Below are 13,726 nucleotides of genomic sequence, written 5' to 3'. Positions count from 1 at the left end.
TAGAATGTGTATCCGGCCTCAGATGGCCCCCAGAGCCGCACTTTAGACATCCTTGGTGTACATAAAAAGCCTTCATACTCACATTCACACCAATGGACTATTGAATATCCAATTAACCTACCTTTCAAGTTTTCACAGTGTGTGGGAATACTCACGCAAAGAAAACATTGAACCAAATAATAATAATAATAACCAACTAACCATAAGGCAGTATTTCCCCTTGTTCAATGTAATAAATATCTCTGAATATTGTCAATGAAAAGACATTTTGCCATATAAATTAGACCAAAGAATCCTTACAGGCACAAGCTACTCCAACACACAATCATGTAAAAACTCAAGTACTAAAAATCTAATTGCTATGTACCTCCAAATTGCTTTAGCTACAATTGCTTGTTAACATGCAGACACAAGGTGTACATCCTGGAAGATACAAAACACACTGAAAAATTAATTAGAAAAAATGCTTTAATGAGTATTTTTGGTAAGAAATATTACATTTGAACTACTCTTAATAAATGTATGATACGTCAAATATTTACACGTGTTTTTTTTTAACCACAACACAACTTAGCAGGTTAAGTAGAGCATGGTCGCCATCTAGAGGTAACAGACAGAAAGAGAAGAGATATTTAGCAAAATCCCATTTCAAAGTAGACTGTGTAACTTCGTCTCACCAAAGGAGGTCAGTGTTAATCTTCTTAATGACGTTAGTCAAGAGCTTCTTGGCCGGAATGAACGACTCAATGATGCTTTCAATCTGCTGGATCCTGCAGACAGACACATGCAAGACTGGATGAAACCCTGGCCTTTTCTTAGACTTAAACGTTAAAACGCTGTCAGAGCTTTCCTTCTGTCATACTTACGTTGTGTTCCCGATGATGGCGTTGAAGCTGTGCACCTGAAGACTATAAATGTGGGTGTCCAAGCTGACAGAAAAGGTCACCTCGAATTTGGCGCACGTCCTCAGACTACTGAAGAGAATATGTACACTACAACAAGACAATGACAGTTATTTTTCAAGTGAATGAAGTAATACAGCGTAGTTTTCCTTTGTAGACAGCTAACTTCATAAAGTACTCTTACCGAGTGTCCACACAGTGGATGTCCACAATATTGAGCCGTAAACCTCCCCACATTTTTAGCAGCCGTATCTCCTCCCCCAGGAGACGACAGTGACTGACCACCAAGGACACGTCAGAGAGCAGCTGAGCGCAGCAGGAAGAGGAATACATACAGTAACCATTTATTCTAGAACACCAAGACTCAACTTCCATCCATCCACCCGCACCTCAAGAAGGCCAGTATTTCCATAACGCCTCATATTAACTCATTAGCAAGATCTCAGTGTATAGACATCTCGTTTCATATTATCTACATACTGTATTGTATATAACTCTGGGAAAAACTGTTGATTTTGTTAATACTTGGGTTGTTTATATTGTTTATTTTTCTATATTGTGTATTTTGTACTGCTTAACTGATTCTGTACTCTTGCTGCTGTGCAATGCAAATTTCCCCACTGAGGGACGAATAAAGGCATATCTTATCTTATCTTACCTCTTGAACACGACTGCTTGTCGGGTATTTCTCCACCCAAGCTGTTTGGCTGTCAATGTACTGGGAGAGCAGCTTGTGAACCAGGCGGGCGTGACATTGCGACCTTGTGTCTACATGCAAAATGAAATGCATAGATGGAAATGTACAAAGAAAATACAATAAGCACAACATACATCCTGGAAATTATATACATAAGACAAACTTGAATATAAAACAAACCCTTTTTCGGGACTTAGACTTAGGGGTTAGACAATATCAAAGACAGACTAACTGACTAATCCCGTTTCCTTATGTAGATATACACATATAAATATGTGGGTATAAATAAGTGGTGAACCCGCATTTTTTGCAGCCATGGGTGGCTTTTTTGAAAGTAAAAATACCCTCATATATTTGAGACAGTACTGTTATTTAATGTGGACTTTGTATTTTTCCCCTCTCACCATCAAGTAGAAATGTAAAAGTGATGTGTGAAATTTCATGCTCAGGATCCTCAGCAGCACCATCTCCTGCAAAAAAAAAAAAACCCAAAAACATGTATTTTAGATCCCTGCCAAAAGAAAGAGAAAATCACAGGGCCATGATACTGATATTCATGACGACTGATTGAGGAACCACTTTTCTATTTGCGTCAGAGTGGGGAGATTTATAGGTTATCACATGGTTCTTCGGTCGAGGGCTGATACTGGCACGCGGGGGCATGATACTGGGCCTGATACCAGACAAACCATGTGATGATCTTATTACACATACTATTTAATCATGAGTTTATTATTACATACTATTTAATATTTACTATTATACTAATATTTACTATACTATTTACTATTTAACCGCTGACATGTTGACAGAGCACAGACTGCAGCAAAACAAACGCTGTGTGTTCACGCTTGTGCGCTGTTCTCTGATTGGTTGTTTCACGGGCACGATACCAGAGCAGCACGCTCTGAGTGGACAGCTACGGGGGCTGATACTGGACATGGTTAAACTCTATATTTTATCAGTATCACTGCCCTGGGCTTTGACACAGTATCATTTCAGCCTTTTCCCGTATCATTCATGGGCGCTTTCTAGGGTACAGGGCCAATTAACTAATTACTGTAGTATGTGATAATCACGAGTATGTGTTGGAAGACATAAAGTACCTTTGTACATCAACTGTAGATGCAATGTGTCACTGAGGAAAGTGTAGACGGCATATTGGTCTGTCTTTTCTTTCAACCTCCATTCATTGAGCCTGTGAAAAGACATGCATAAATATTCTTTTGTGAAAACGCAGGAAAGAAAAACTGCACAAGAAATGATGACTGCTAAAAAAACTAACTGACATATTGAAGATGGCAATGGAGCCCTCGAGGTTTGCAACGTCAGCTTTCAGGTAGTCGAGTTTGCTCGAAGTTTGCTTTTTCTGCATCTCCAGTTCACATATTTGACTGCAGCAGGAGAAAAAATGCATATCAATAAAATTAAAACATTATTACAACAACATGGACTCCTAGTTTTAGTGTCGAGTCAGTTTACCGCTCGTTGTCATTCAATGTCTCATTGACTTTCTGCAATTCTGTTGGAAAAAAATACATGGTTTCATTTAATTATTGGACAAAAAGTATACAAATACAACAAAATACATGCAGTATGCAACTTACCGTCCTGGAGTGTTTTCAGACTTGGCTTGCTGTCAGTTCCTTTCACCTCAATTGCTGCAAGTTCTGGGTAGACAAAACCGTTTTAATGACTGTAAACACTCACTGTTCTTTTAATTTAATTTAATGTTTTTGTCCAGCAGACAAACATAGCGTGCAAATATGTCAAAACAGTAGGGGTTACCTGCTTCCAAGTCACTAATGCAGTCATCCAGCATTCTGATCATCCCCTCAGATTTGTCAACTTTAACTTTTAGTTTCTGCTGTTCAGCCTGGGAAAATACAATGTCACATTGAAGATCTCTGACCAGTTTTAAAAAGCACTTTGGAGTACTGTCTAGTTACCGTAATAGCCTGCACGACACCTGTGTACAGGACCTCCTTCATTTCATGCGACCGGACTTTGCTCATCTTTCTGAAGTAGTTGTTTCTTTCTTTTAGTTTTACACCAAAACATTTGAGCTGCAGATTCAAGCAAATACAGACAAGTCAGGATAAAGTTAATACACATGGTGGAGATTTTTTGGTCGTTCTATGCACATGAAAAGGACAATAACCACACTGTCTGTTGATAAAAGCTGTCATTTTGTGCCATTTTTTTTTTTACATATGTACGAGTCATGTTCCTAGATGGATGCTAGTCGAGTTTTTGTGTAAGTCAGATTTTATACCTAGATTACCTCTGAAGTCACTCACATTGTATACAGAGCATATTAAGGACATGCAGTAGAAAATACAGTAAAGAAAACTCCTGTCCTTACTCTGTGGTTTATTAGGAGTAGAAAATTGAAATGGCAAGAGAACACATGAAACAATAATAAACCCACCAGTTATTACTGTTTTCATCGGGGGCCAGGTGCTTTACATGCTGAAAGCTACAATCTCATGATGGCCGTGATAGTTGAACATTTGCTGGGTGTTTCTACTCTTTCAGCTTTTTCATTGTCACTTCCATGGCGATAGCTTTCCTTTTCCGTGGTGTATTTCCACCATAAGAAGCCGCCTTACGCTAAATAGATGTACGTAGGCTACGTTCACACACAGGATATGATGCCCAAAAAAAATGAAACTTCTACAGTAAATGTGAATGCGATGCTTCCGAGAAATAACATGCATGTACAAAACATAAGTTCACACTCATTGCTGTGTGTTTATGTACGCATGTCCTCTCCTTGGCACGTTTGTGGCACTTTCTAGGATTTTGTCAACATTTGCTGAACTAAATTATTCTGCCTAGGAGATGCCGCCATCTGTGAGTAAGTGTCACAGAGCAAAACAGATATATGCAACCTGACCATTAAGGTTGCAGTAGATCTGATACATATCGGATTTATATCTATAGAACAACAAAGCCAGAGTCGCATATGAAAAAAATCTAACTAGTTTACATTGGGATCTGCACGGTGTTCAGGTGGTTAGCACGCAGACCTCACAGCTAGGAGACCAGCGTTCAATTCCACCCTCGGCCATCTCTGTGTGGAGTTTGCATGTTCTCCCCGCACAGGCGTGGGTTTTCTCCGGGTACGCCGGTTTCCTCCCACATTCCAAAAACATGCTAGGTTCATTGGCCACTCCAAATTGTCCATAGGTATGAATGTGCGACCCTCGTGAGGATAAGCGGTAGAAAATGAATGAATAGTTTACATTGGCAATGGAGTCCGAGTCCACTTGCGAAAAGGACGATGAAAAGATGTATGAACTATCATAGTACAATGAAATACTAGTACTTTAAATGGCACCAGGCAGCGTAGATGTGTTGAAATGACATTTAATATGACTTTTTGGCGCTGTGTTAGTATCAAGTGAGCAAAAGCAGCAATACCTCATTTTCTGAAGAATTTTTCATCTCTTCCCATAATGATTGATTGACCATTTTAAGAGGTTTGTCCAAGTCCTGCATTCGGTAATTCAACCTGAGAAGACAAAACAAGTGTGCTTCGAACTTAATGTAGTGCAAGTGATACTTTTAAGGAATAATAGTGATCACTAAATTGTCCATAGGTATGAATGTGAGTGTGTATGGTTGTTTATACTATGCGCCGTGCAATTGGCTGGCCGCAAGTCCAGGGTGGATAGGCTCCAGCATATGAGGATAAGTGGTATAGAAAAATAATGAATGAATAGCAATCTCACCCTTCCACTTTTTCAGACAGGCTCTTGATGTCCGCTTCATAGACCAGCTGTTTGGGCCGATTTATAAGTTTGTCTTTCACTACATCCATCGGTGTACAATCTGTGTCGAATGAAGACTGAGCCAAAACAAAAACAAGTCTATTAATGCATGTTATTGTGGTTTTTATATGGGTTCACAGAATAAAACCTACTCTGCCAGGAAGCATGCTCTGCCGGGGTTTATGGATCACAAAGTGAATGTTGAAGAGCTTAAGGAACTCTGATACCGTTATTGTGCCATCTTCGAATTTCTGAAAGACAATCACTGATAAATGGAGGGCAGAGTAGAGGTACGGAAACATACATTTACAACATCAAAGGAAAACAAACCCTCTGCACATCAGTGGAGTAGTCTTCTAGTTGAGATTCCATCATGCTCCGTTTCAAAGCTATAGATAAGAAAGTAAACCTGTTCAACATAATTTGAGGAACAATTCTTTTTTAAATGAAAGAACGTTGGGAGGACTTACTGGAGTCGCTTCTGCTGCTAGACGTGTGAGTACTGCTGGAGGAATCCATAGTGTGTATTGTCGTTGGAGCTGTAATGATGTTACCATCATATTGCAGAATATGAGGCTGTATTCCCTGGAGTCATAAGAAATAGAACCAAGTGGACATCTGTTGACAATTTATTGACCAACTTAAAAATAAATAAACTGGCAAAGCTTATCTCAGGAGTACAGTGGAACCTCAACTGTTGAATGTCTAAAATTTGACCCAAATTTTAAGACAATTTACTTAAATGTCATACATATTTGAGACATCAAAAGTTTTACTTTAGAGCAGAGGTCTCAAACACGCGGCAGGACACTAGTTTGAGGCCCCCGCCTTGATATGAAAATTTAATGTTAGTGCGGCCCGCGCAAGTTTGATATGGATGCTTTATGGTATCATGTACCCAGAAAAAATTATTACGTTTGATTAATGTTCATGTTAAAGGTTAAATAACTGTTAATAGTTATCCTCCCTATCCGTGTGGAAGTGGTAAGTTTTTGGCTATTTAAGTTTAAAGGAAATAACTTGAAGGCTACCGTTTAGGTCGCTAGCTCTCAAGTTTGCGAGTTAGCATGTGTCTCAAGACCCTGCAGTTGCGCAATATGTTGTAAATAAAGAGTATAAATGTGACTATAGTCGTGTTTTGTCATGTCTACAGGGCTCAAATAATGCTTTGTTAATTTTAATCTGAAAAAAAATAATTTGTCTACCCACCAACTATATGTGGTTTTTATTATTTGCCGTTTTATTATTATTATATTTATTCATTACTGATTGATTGATTTTCTTTATTCTTGATTTGTTTATTTTTCATCTTATTTTGTGTAGAAAAATAAGATATTTGAGAACAGTGGATTTTTTTTATCAGAGCTTTTCTTGTAGAAATTCAGAAAAAAGCAAAGTTTATTCATTTTTCTGTTTTTAATAAATGTGTTTTTTTTTGAAAACCTGATGCGGCCCAGTCTCACCCAGACCCTAGCTCCAGTGGCCCCCAGGTAAATTGAGTTTGAGACCCCTGCTTTAGAGGTTCCACTTTAACAGAAATTGACTTACCGTCTCAACAGCCTCAGAAACCATCAGATTGGACTTTTTCTGTTTCTTCTCTTCAGTGTTACTTTCATCCGATGGCAAGCGTCTCTTTATTGCAGGGTCACAATTTGCACCGTCTTCTTCAAAAACATCCAATAAAGATTCATAGATATTGAAACCTTCAAAAGGGATAGCATTTTCTGGGATTTTCGGAGCACTCCTATCGTCCAGTGTTTCTGATAAATCTTCGCAGCTATCGAGCTCTTCATCGTAAATGTCACTCACGTCATCATCATTCCAGTTGCCCAAATTATTTGCAGTATTGTTAGTTGTGGTCCGACTGGCACTTTTTCTCTCAGAATTTATGTGGCTGGAGTTTGCCTTTTTTGGATCATCAGCTCTGTTTTTCTGAGGGAGTTTTGCCTTAAAGCCTCCCACTGAAAGTCTTGACATCAGCTCTTTAGTCTTAAGCTTAAAAGAAGTTTCCACAGTTGCATATTCTTGTGGAGGATATGGTGCTTCACCCTTAGTATTTCCTAAATCTGTTTCAACATCTGGCACTGCTGCAGGGAGCAAATCATTCTTTGTGTTTTTGTCGACGCCAGGGTCCAAATGAGGCGTAGGTGATTTGCAGCTGTCCACAGCTGGAGTCTCAGGAGTTGGGTTTACCAAGCAGCTCAAACGCCTCACTTTTTTGTGGAGATCAGCTAAGCTTATTCGTCGAGACTTTCTTGAAGGACTATCATGATCATTAGCAATGGGTGAATTTTGAAACTTTGTCAGCAGAGAACTTGTGTCATTTCTTAATTCATCGTCTTTTCTAATCTTGGTTTCTTTTGAGTCTCCATGATCTGGAACATTTGAGATTTCCATTCCATCGTGTTTGCTTGGTCCTGATTCTTGATTGGACTGAGGTGAAGTTGCCTTTCTAGCTTCTTGAAGACCAGCATATGGGTCTTGTGTTGATGATTGAGATTGAGAGGGCTCATCTGAGCATTTTTCTACAATAATCAAGCCTGTTTGAACTTCAGTCATGTTCATGCCAACATCAGCTGCTGCTCCTTGTGATGAGGCAGCCATGTTTGGGATTTCATTCACATCATTATCTACAAAAGCTTGAACCTTGGTGTCATTATCCATGCATGGTGTTTTTGGTTGGGCTGGGATGAAGTGGTCTAGATCAGAAGTTTCTGGAAAGGACGGCTCTGCTGGAGGTTCCTCTCTGGTGATCATGGGATGAGCCAAGCAGGAATTGTTCGTTTTAAATCCTGTATCAAAACTGAGTACTGACAAAGATCTATTTCTTGACAGAGTAGTCATCTTTTCTCTTTTCTTGGTAGGAGGATCTTCGTTTAAAATTGAATTTCCTGAAATGTTTACAGTGTGTCTTCGTTGCATATCCTTAGTGGTATCATCTGCAGAGAACCTCAAGGTTTTCTCTCCTCCAACTGGCAAAATAGCCACATTTGTTATGGTGTGTGGTTCAAAAGGAGTATCAGTGTTTACGGTGTGGCTTCTTGTTTCATTCATAGCTGCATCATCTGCAGAAAACCTCATGGTTTTCTCTCCTCCAACAGGTACACAGACCACATTTTGTCCTCCTGGTTTCAAATGAGTATCGATGGCTACGGTGTGGCTTCGGGTCACATCCATAGCTGCATCATCTGCCGTTAACTGCAAGGTTTTCTCACCTCCAATCAGTAAGGCATCCACATTTTGTTTGGTCCTTCTTTCTATATGACTGTCAATGTTTACCGTATGGCTTCGTGTCACATCCATAGCTGCATCATCTGCAGAAAACCTCAAGGTCTTTTCTCCTCCAATCAGTAAGGCATCCACATTTTGTTTGGTCCTTCTTTCAATATGACTGTCAATGTTTACCGTATGGCTTCGTGTCACATCCATAGCTGCATCATCTGCAGAAAACCTCAAGGTCTTTTCTCCTCCAATCGGTAAAACAGCCACATTTTGTTTGGTCCTTCTTTCAATATGAGTATCAATGTTTACAGTATGGCTTCGTGTCACATCCATAGCTGCATCATCTGCAGAAAACCTCATGGTTTTCTCTCCTCCAATCGGTAAAACATTCACATTTTGTTTGGTCCTTCTTTCAATATGGGTGTCAATGTTTACAGTATGGCTTCGTGTCACATCCATGGCTGCATCATCTGCAGAAAACCTCATGGTTTTCTCTCCTCCAATTGGTAAAACATCCACATTTCGTTTGGTCCTTGGTTCAAAATGGATGTCAATGTTTACAGTATGGCTTCGTGTCACATCCATAGCTGCATCATCTGCAAAAAAACGCAAGGTTTTCTCTCCTCCAATCGGTAAAACATCCACATTTTGTTTGGTCCTTCTTTCAATATGGGTGTCAATGTTTACAGTATGGCTTCGTGTCACATCCATGGCTGCATCATCTGCAGAAAACTGCAGGGTTTTCTCTCCCCTAATCGGTAAAACATCCACATTTTGTTTGGTTCTTGGTTCAAAATGGGTGTCAATGTTTACAGTATGGCTTCGGGTCACATCCATAGCTGCATCATCTGCAGAAAACCGCAAGGTTTTCTCTCCTCCAGTCGGTAAAACATCCACATTTTGTTTGGTCCTTCTTTCAATATGGGTGTCAATGTTTACAGTATGGCTTCGTGTCACATCCATAGCTGCATCATCTGCAGAAAACCTCATGGTTTTCTCTCCTCCAATTGGTAAAGCATCCACATTTTGTTTGGTCCTTGGTTCAAAATGAGTATCAATGTTTACGGTATGGCTTCGTGTCACATCCATAGCTGCATCATCTGAAGAAAACCTCATGGTTTTCTCTTCTCCAACAGGTACACTGTCCACATTTTGTGGTTGTGATTTAAAATGAGTATCAATGATTACAGTGTGGCTTCGTGTCACATCCATACCCGCATCTTCTGCACTAAACCACTCGGTTCTTTCGCCTCCAACTGGTAGAATGTCCACATTTGTTTTGATGTGTGGCTCAAATTGACTATCAATGTTTACGGTATGGCTTTGGGTCACATCCATATCTGCATCATCTGCAGTAAACCTTCGTGTTTTCTCTCCTCCAGCAGGTACAATGTCAACCTTATGGTGTTGCCCCGGCTCCACAAGAGTGGTCATTTTTGTGGTGTGACTTTGTGTCACATCCATAGCGCAGTCATCTGCACTGAACCTAACGGTCCTCTCCTCTTTGGTCAGTAAATTGACCGCATTTTTGTGTGACTGCACTGGTAAAACACAGTCTATGTTCACAGTGTGACTTTGAGTCACATCCATGAGTGCGCTGTCGTCAGTGAATCTCATCGTTTTCTGTCTGCAGTCCTCTTGACTATCACAAGTCATCTGAGAAAGACATTTTCAGTTAGGATGATAAAATAAAAATCAGATTGCTATCCAAGTTCTGCCCATCTTTTTAATTATCTGCTTGGCCAATTGAAAAGAGAACACTGAATTTATAGTTTATACGTAATTGTTCTCATGCCGAGGCTTTCCATCCTTTCATTCCAAAGCACAATTCAAAATAAGTGAACTCACCTGATGTCGAAAAGAGGCCTTTAATGACGTTTCTTTCCCTAAATGTAGAGATGGAGATTTAAGCCATGTTTTTTTTTTATATGCATCGTTTGCCAAGTTCTTTGTCAAGCTTTGTCAGTTACTATACCTGTATTATAAGATGACCTCTGCTTTTCAGTACAGAACTGTTGAGATGAGGTTTGTCCGCCTTGAGGGTGGATTTCCTGTGCAGGTCGGAAAGATTGAAGTGGGTCATTATTCCCGGGAATCTCTATATGTCCCGTTTGAACTTCTGTCAAATCCATGTTCAGGTCATCTTCAGGACAGACTGGATCTCCATTGGATGGTGCCTTGGTCAACACAGGGTTAGCCATTCCGGAATATCCTGAATTCAGGCTGGTGTCTTTTGGCTTTAAGAGGCTGGCAAAGACTCCGGAGTCCAAATTATTTGCAGATGAAGATCGGCCTAGAGTATCTTTGTGTCTCTTTTCCACAGAAGTCACAGTTTTTCTAACATTGTCATAAATAGGGGCAGCTGACTGATCTGTTGTGTTTTTAACAGGGTGACTCTGCGTCATGTGCACATAGGCATCATCTGTAGGGAACATCACTGTTTTCTCTGTGTGTTCTTCAGCGCCCCCCTTCAGGAACCTTTTGGGCACAAAAGACAAGATCATTTGTTCCACATTGTCTGGTATGTCCTGGAAATAATTACTACAAACCGCATTGATTACAATATAAAACAAATATTTTTAAAAAGACAAATACAGTCTTTCTTACTGAAATAAGAACTGGTGGATTGTAAAGCTCTGGCTCTCAGAGAGAGAGGTCACATGGTGCCACCTGTTTGTTTGCATAACTCTCTAAACCCTCAATATAAGATAACTCAACTTTTCTGATGACAATCATCCCTTGTTTAATGTTGTTAATTGGTTCCAGACCTGAGTTCGATTAGTGAATTTCTGAAAAGTAGGATTCTATATTAATAAATGTAATATTTTTGTAATTAAAATATTTTTTAAAACCTGTTTATGACTTTCTACATTAATTACACTTTTAACTATTATTAGAGCCCTGTAGGCATGAAATAACATCCCTATAGTCACATTTATATTTCCAGTATTCTTTGTTTACAACTCATTGCAGGTAATGCGCAGGCGACAGGATCATGGCAAGGACATACGAGACGGTTTTAACAAGCATGCTGCTGAGCTAACACGTTTGCCATGAATTTATTTATAAACTGAAGAAAGTCTTTCAAACGGAGTGGGGAAGAAGGACAAGCTAAGAGCCAAAAACGTACCACTTCCACACAGAATGGGAAGAGAACGCTGACTACTTGTGGTGTGAAGGTAAACTAATTGAATATCATCTCACTACTCTAACATTACTGGCACCTAGTGACTAGAATACTGGAATACATAATTTGTCTTTGGTTGATTTTTTAAATAATAATAGTCAACCACACAACAGCGGACATTTGTTAATGAATTTTTGAAAAACTGCGATAGTGTTTGAATGCAGATGTAGCGATGGTCGACTGTATTAATTTGACGACATAGTTGCATCAATACGGTAATTACTACTACTAATGTAACAGAAAAGACAATACGAGATGAACAGGAAACGTACCTGTGTTCTGGTGCTGCAAAAAAAGGTTTGCAGAATTGTTAGAATGTGCTTAAAGTGACAGTATTAGGAAGTTACATTTGTTCACTGCAATAAGGGTACCTTTTGGTGTGAATGAGCCAGGTGTCATAATGACGTGCTTCTGTGGGTTCTCTTGGTTCTGTGATTCTCGTGACCCTTTGTCAGACTGAGAGTACATTTCTTGTGAGGGAAAGAGACACTGAAAAGGATCGTCATTATCATCAGTCAACACTGTAACACGACAGGTGTCGACAACGTCATCATCTTGAGAGAGTGCACTGCCACGGGATGATTCTCTCACATTCCCAGTATTTTTAACAGAAGATGGAACCTGATTTTGTATATCCACGTTGAACTTCTGGGTTTTAGTCTGGGAAAGGTTTGTGTCCACATTCAATCCAGTTGGTTTTGAAAGACTTGCAGGAAAAATGGTCAAAGTTGGATCAAAACTCGACACTGGTAGACTGAAATCTGTGTTTCTACCAGAAAATGGAAAATCTAACCCTCTAGCCATGTTAACATTATGGCTGCTGCAGTCTGCTGAAGGCATCAATGTAGTCTCTCCACTCTGAAATACGTTGAAACTGTTCTTCTGTGGCGTATCAACGAGATAGTCGACATCGATGTTGATGGTGTGAGACTGGGTCATGTCCATGATTCCATCATCCGCACAATACATCACAGTTTTCTCTCCAAAGTCAGTGTCAGAGATGACCTGAAGACAAGTTACATGTAAATGAATGCTTGCTAAATGTACATATAAAACATTTATGAAGCTATATTATCATCTTGGTGGTAGCGGGGAGGAAAAAGGAAAAACAAAGCCAAGCCCACCTTTTCGTTTTGGTCAGAGGCCCGAAGAGGTGCACTCAGCAGGGTTTCCATTCCTATATGAGACACAAATATTAATACAAGTAATACAAATCATAAACTGCAGTTGATCGGGACTGTAATGTGCACCAGTAATTTGTTGAATCCCATCTTCACTTGACACCTGGAGCCTAGAGTGAGCAAAAATTAAAATTATTTGTTGTTGGATTGTATAATGTTAAAACAAACTAAGTTTGTTTTAGTACATTTTAGACAATCACTTCAAATAGTTAGGTTACCTATTTTGACTTGGGGTACCTGTTGAAACATTACAAAAATATTAGAAAATTGCTTATTATTTAATATTAAATCCAATGTATTGAAAAAAAAAAAACACTGTACTTGTTGTCATTAGTTCTTGTAATGGACTTCGGCCTGACGAGGCATTTTTCCCATCCCTTGAAAATGTAAAAGAATGAAACGGTTACACTCTTTGAATAAAATGAATTAAATTAAATGGCTGTGGTGTTTTACTTGGGGAAAAGAAGAACATCATTGGCTGGTGCAAAGCTAACTCTTCTGGAAATCCTTTTTTCCACTGGTTTGGCACTTTCAACCTTTATTCATATAATAAACAATATTTACCAAAGGTTTAAAATATCCTGGTTATTTATATGTCTTAAATGTATAAATCTCAAATGAAGAAATGTGTTTACCTGATTTTCCTGTTGCTCTGTATCAGAGGATTTTATTGATTTCCGAGGAGCTTTCAATATCTGAAAATAATGACAGCATGGTTTATGCCAATGATTGTAGCAATATTTAGTACATTCTTTATTCAA

At 39.2% G+C, this 13,726-nt stretch overlaps 1 protein-coding gene across 1 annotated transcript; it reads right to left on the bottom strand.

Moving 5' to 3' along the window:
- Window positions 1-465: 465 nt before the first annotated feature.
- knl1 (kinetochore scaffold 1) lies at window positions 466-13,654 on the bottom strand (the record flags this gene model as incomplete). Its single annotated transcript, XM_078799251.1, has 27 exons — window positions 466-600; window positions 678-770; window positions 867-992; window positions 1,087-1,208; window positions 1,561-1,670; window positions 2,004-2,069; window positions 2,706-2,797; window positions 2,889-2,993; window positions 3,082-3,121; window positions 3,207-3,269; window positions 3,388-3,475; window positions 3,549-3,665; window positions 5,026-5,116; window positions 5,337-5,452; window positions 5,528-5,626; window positions 5,706-5,764; window positions 5,846-5,960; window positions 6,924-10,253; window positions 10,446-10,483; window positions 10,573-11,075; window positions 12,057-12,069; window positions 12,132-12,789; window positions 12,909-12,961; window positions 13,035-13,089; window positions 13,261-13,342; window positions 13,419-13,501; window positions 13,601-13,654. Coding segments are annotated over 27 exons (6,372 nt in total), but the record flags the coding sequence as incomplete, so codon positions are not given.
- Between the last annotated feature and the right edge of the window lie 72 nt (window positions 13,655-13,726).

The sequence above is a fragment of the Doryrhamphus excisus genome, linkage group LG19 (genome assembly GCF_037039965.1).
Source record: "Doryrhamphus excisus strain RoL-2023G ecotype Guam linkage group LG19, RoL_Dexc_Guam_v1.1, whole genome shotgun sequence".
NCBI classification, from domain to species: domain Eukaryota; kingdom Metazoa; phylum Chordata; class Actinopteri; order Syngnathiformes; family Syngnathidae; genus Doryrhamphus; species Doryrhamphus excisus.
Note: the sequence above shows the minus strand (reverse complement) of the source record. Positions and strands in the feature narration are given on the sequence as shown.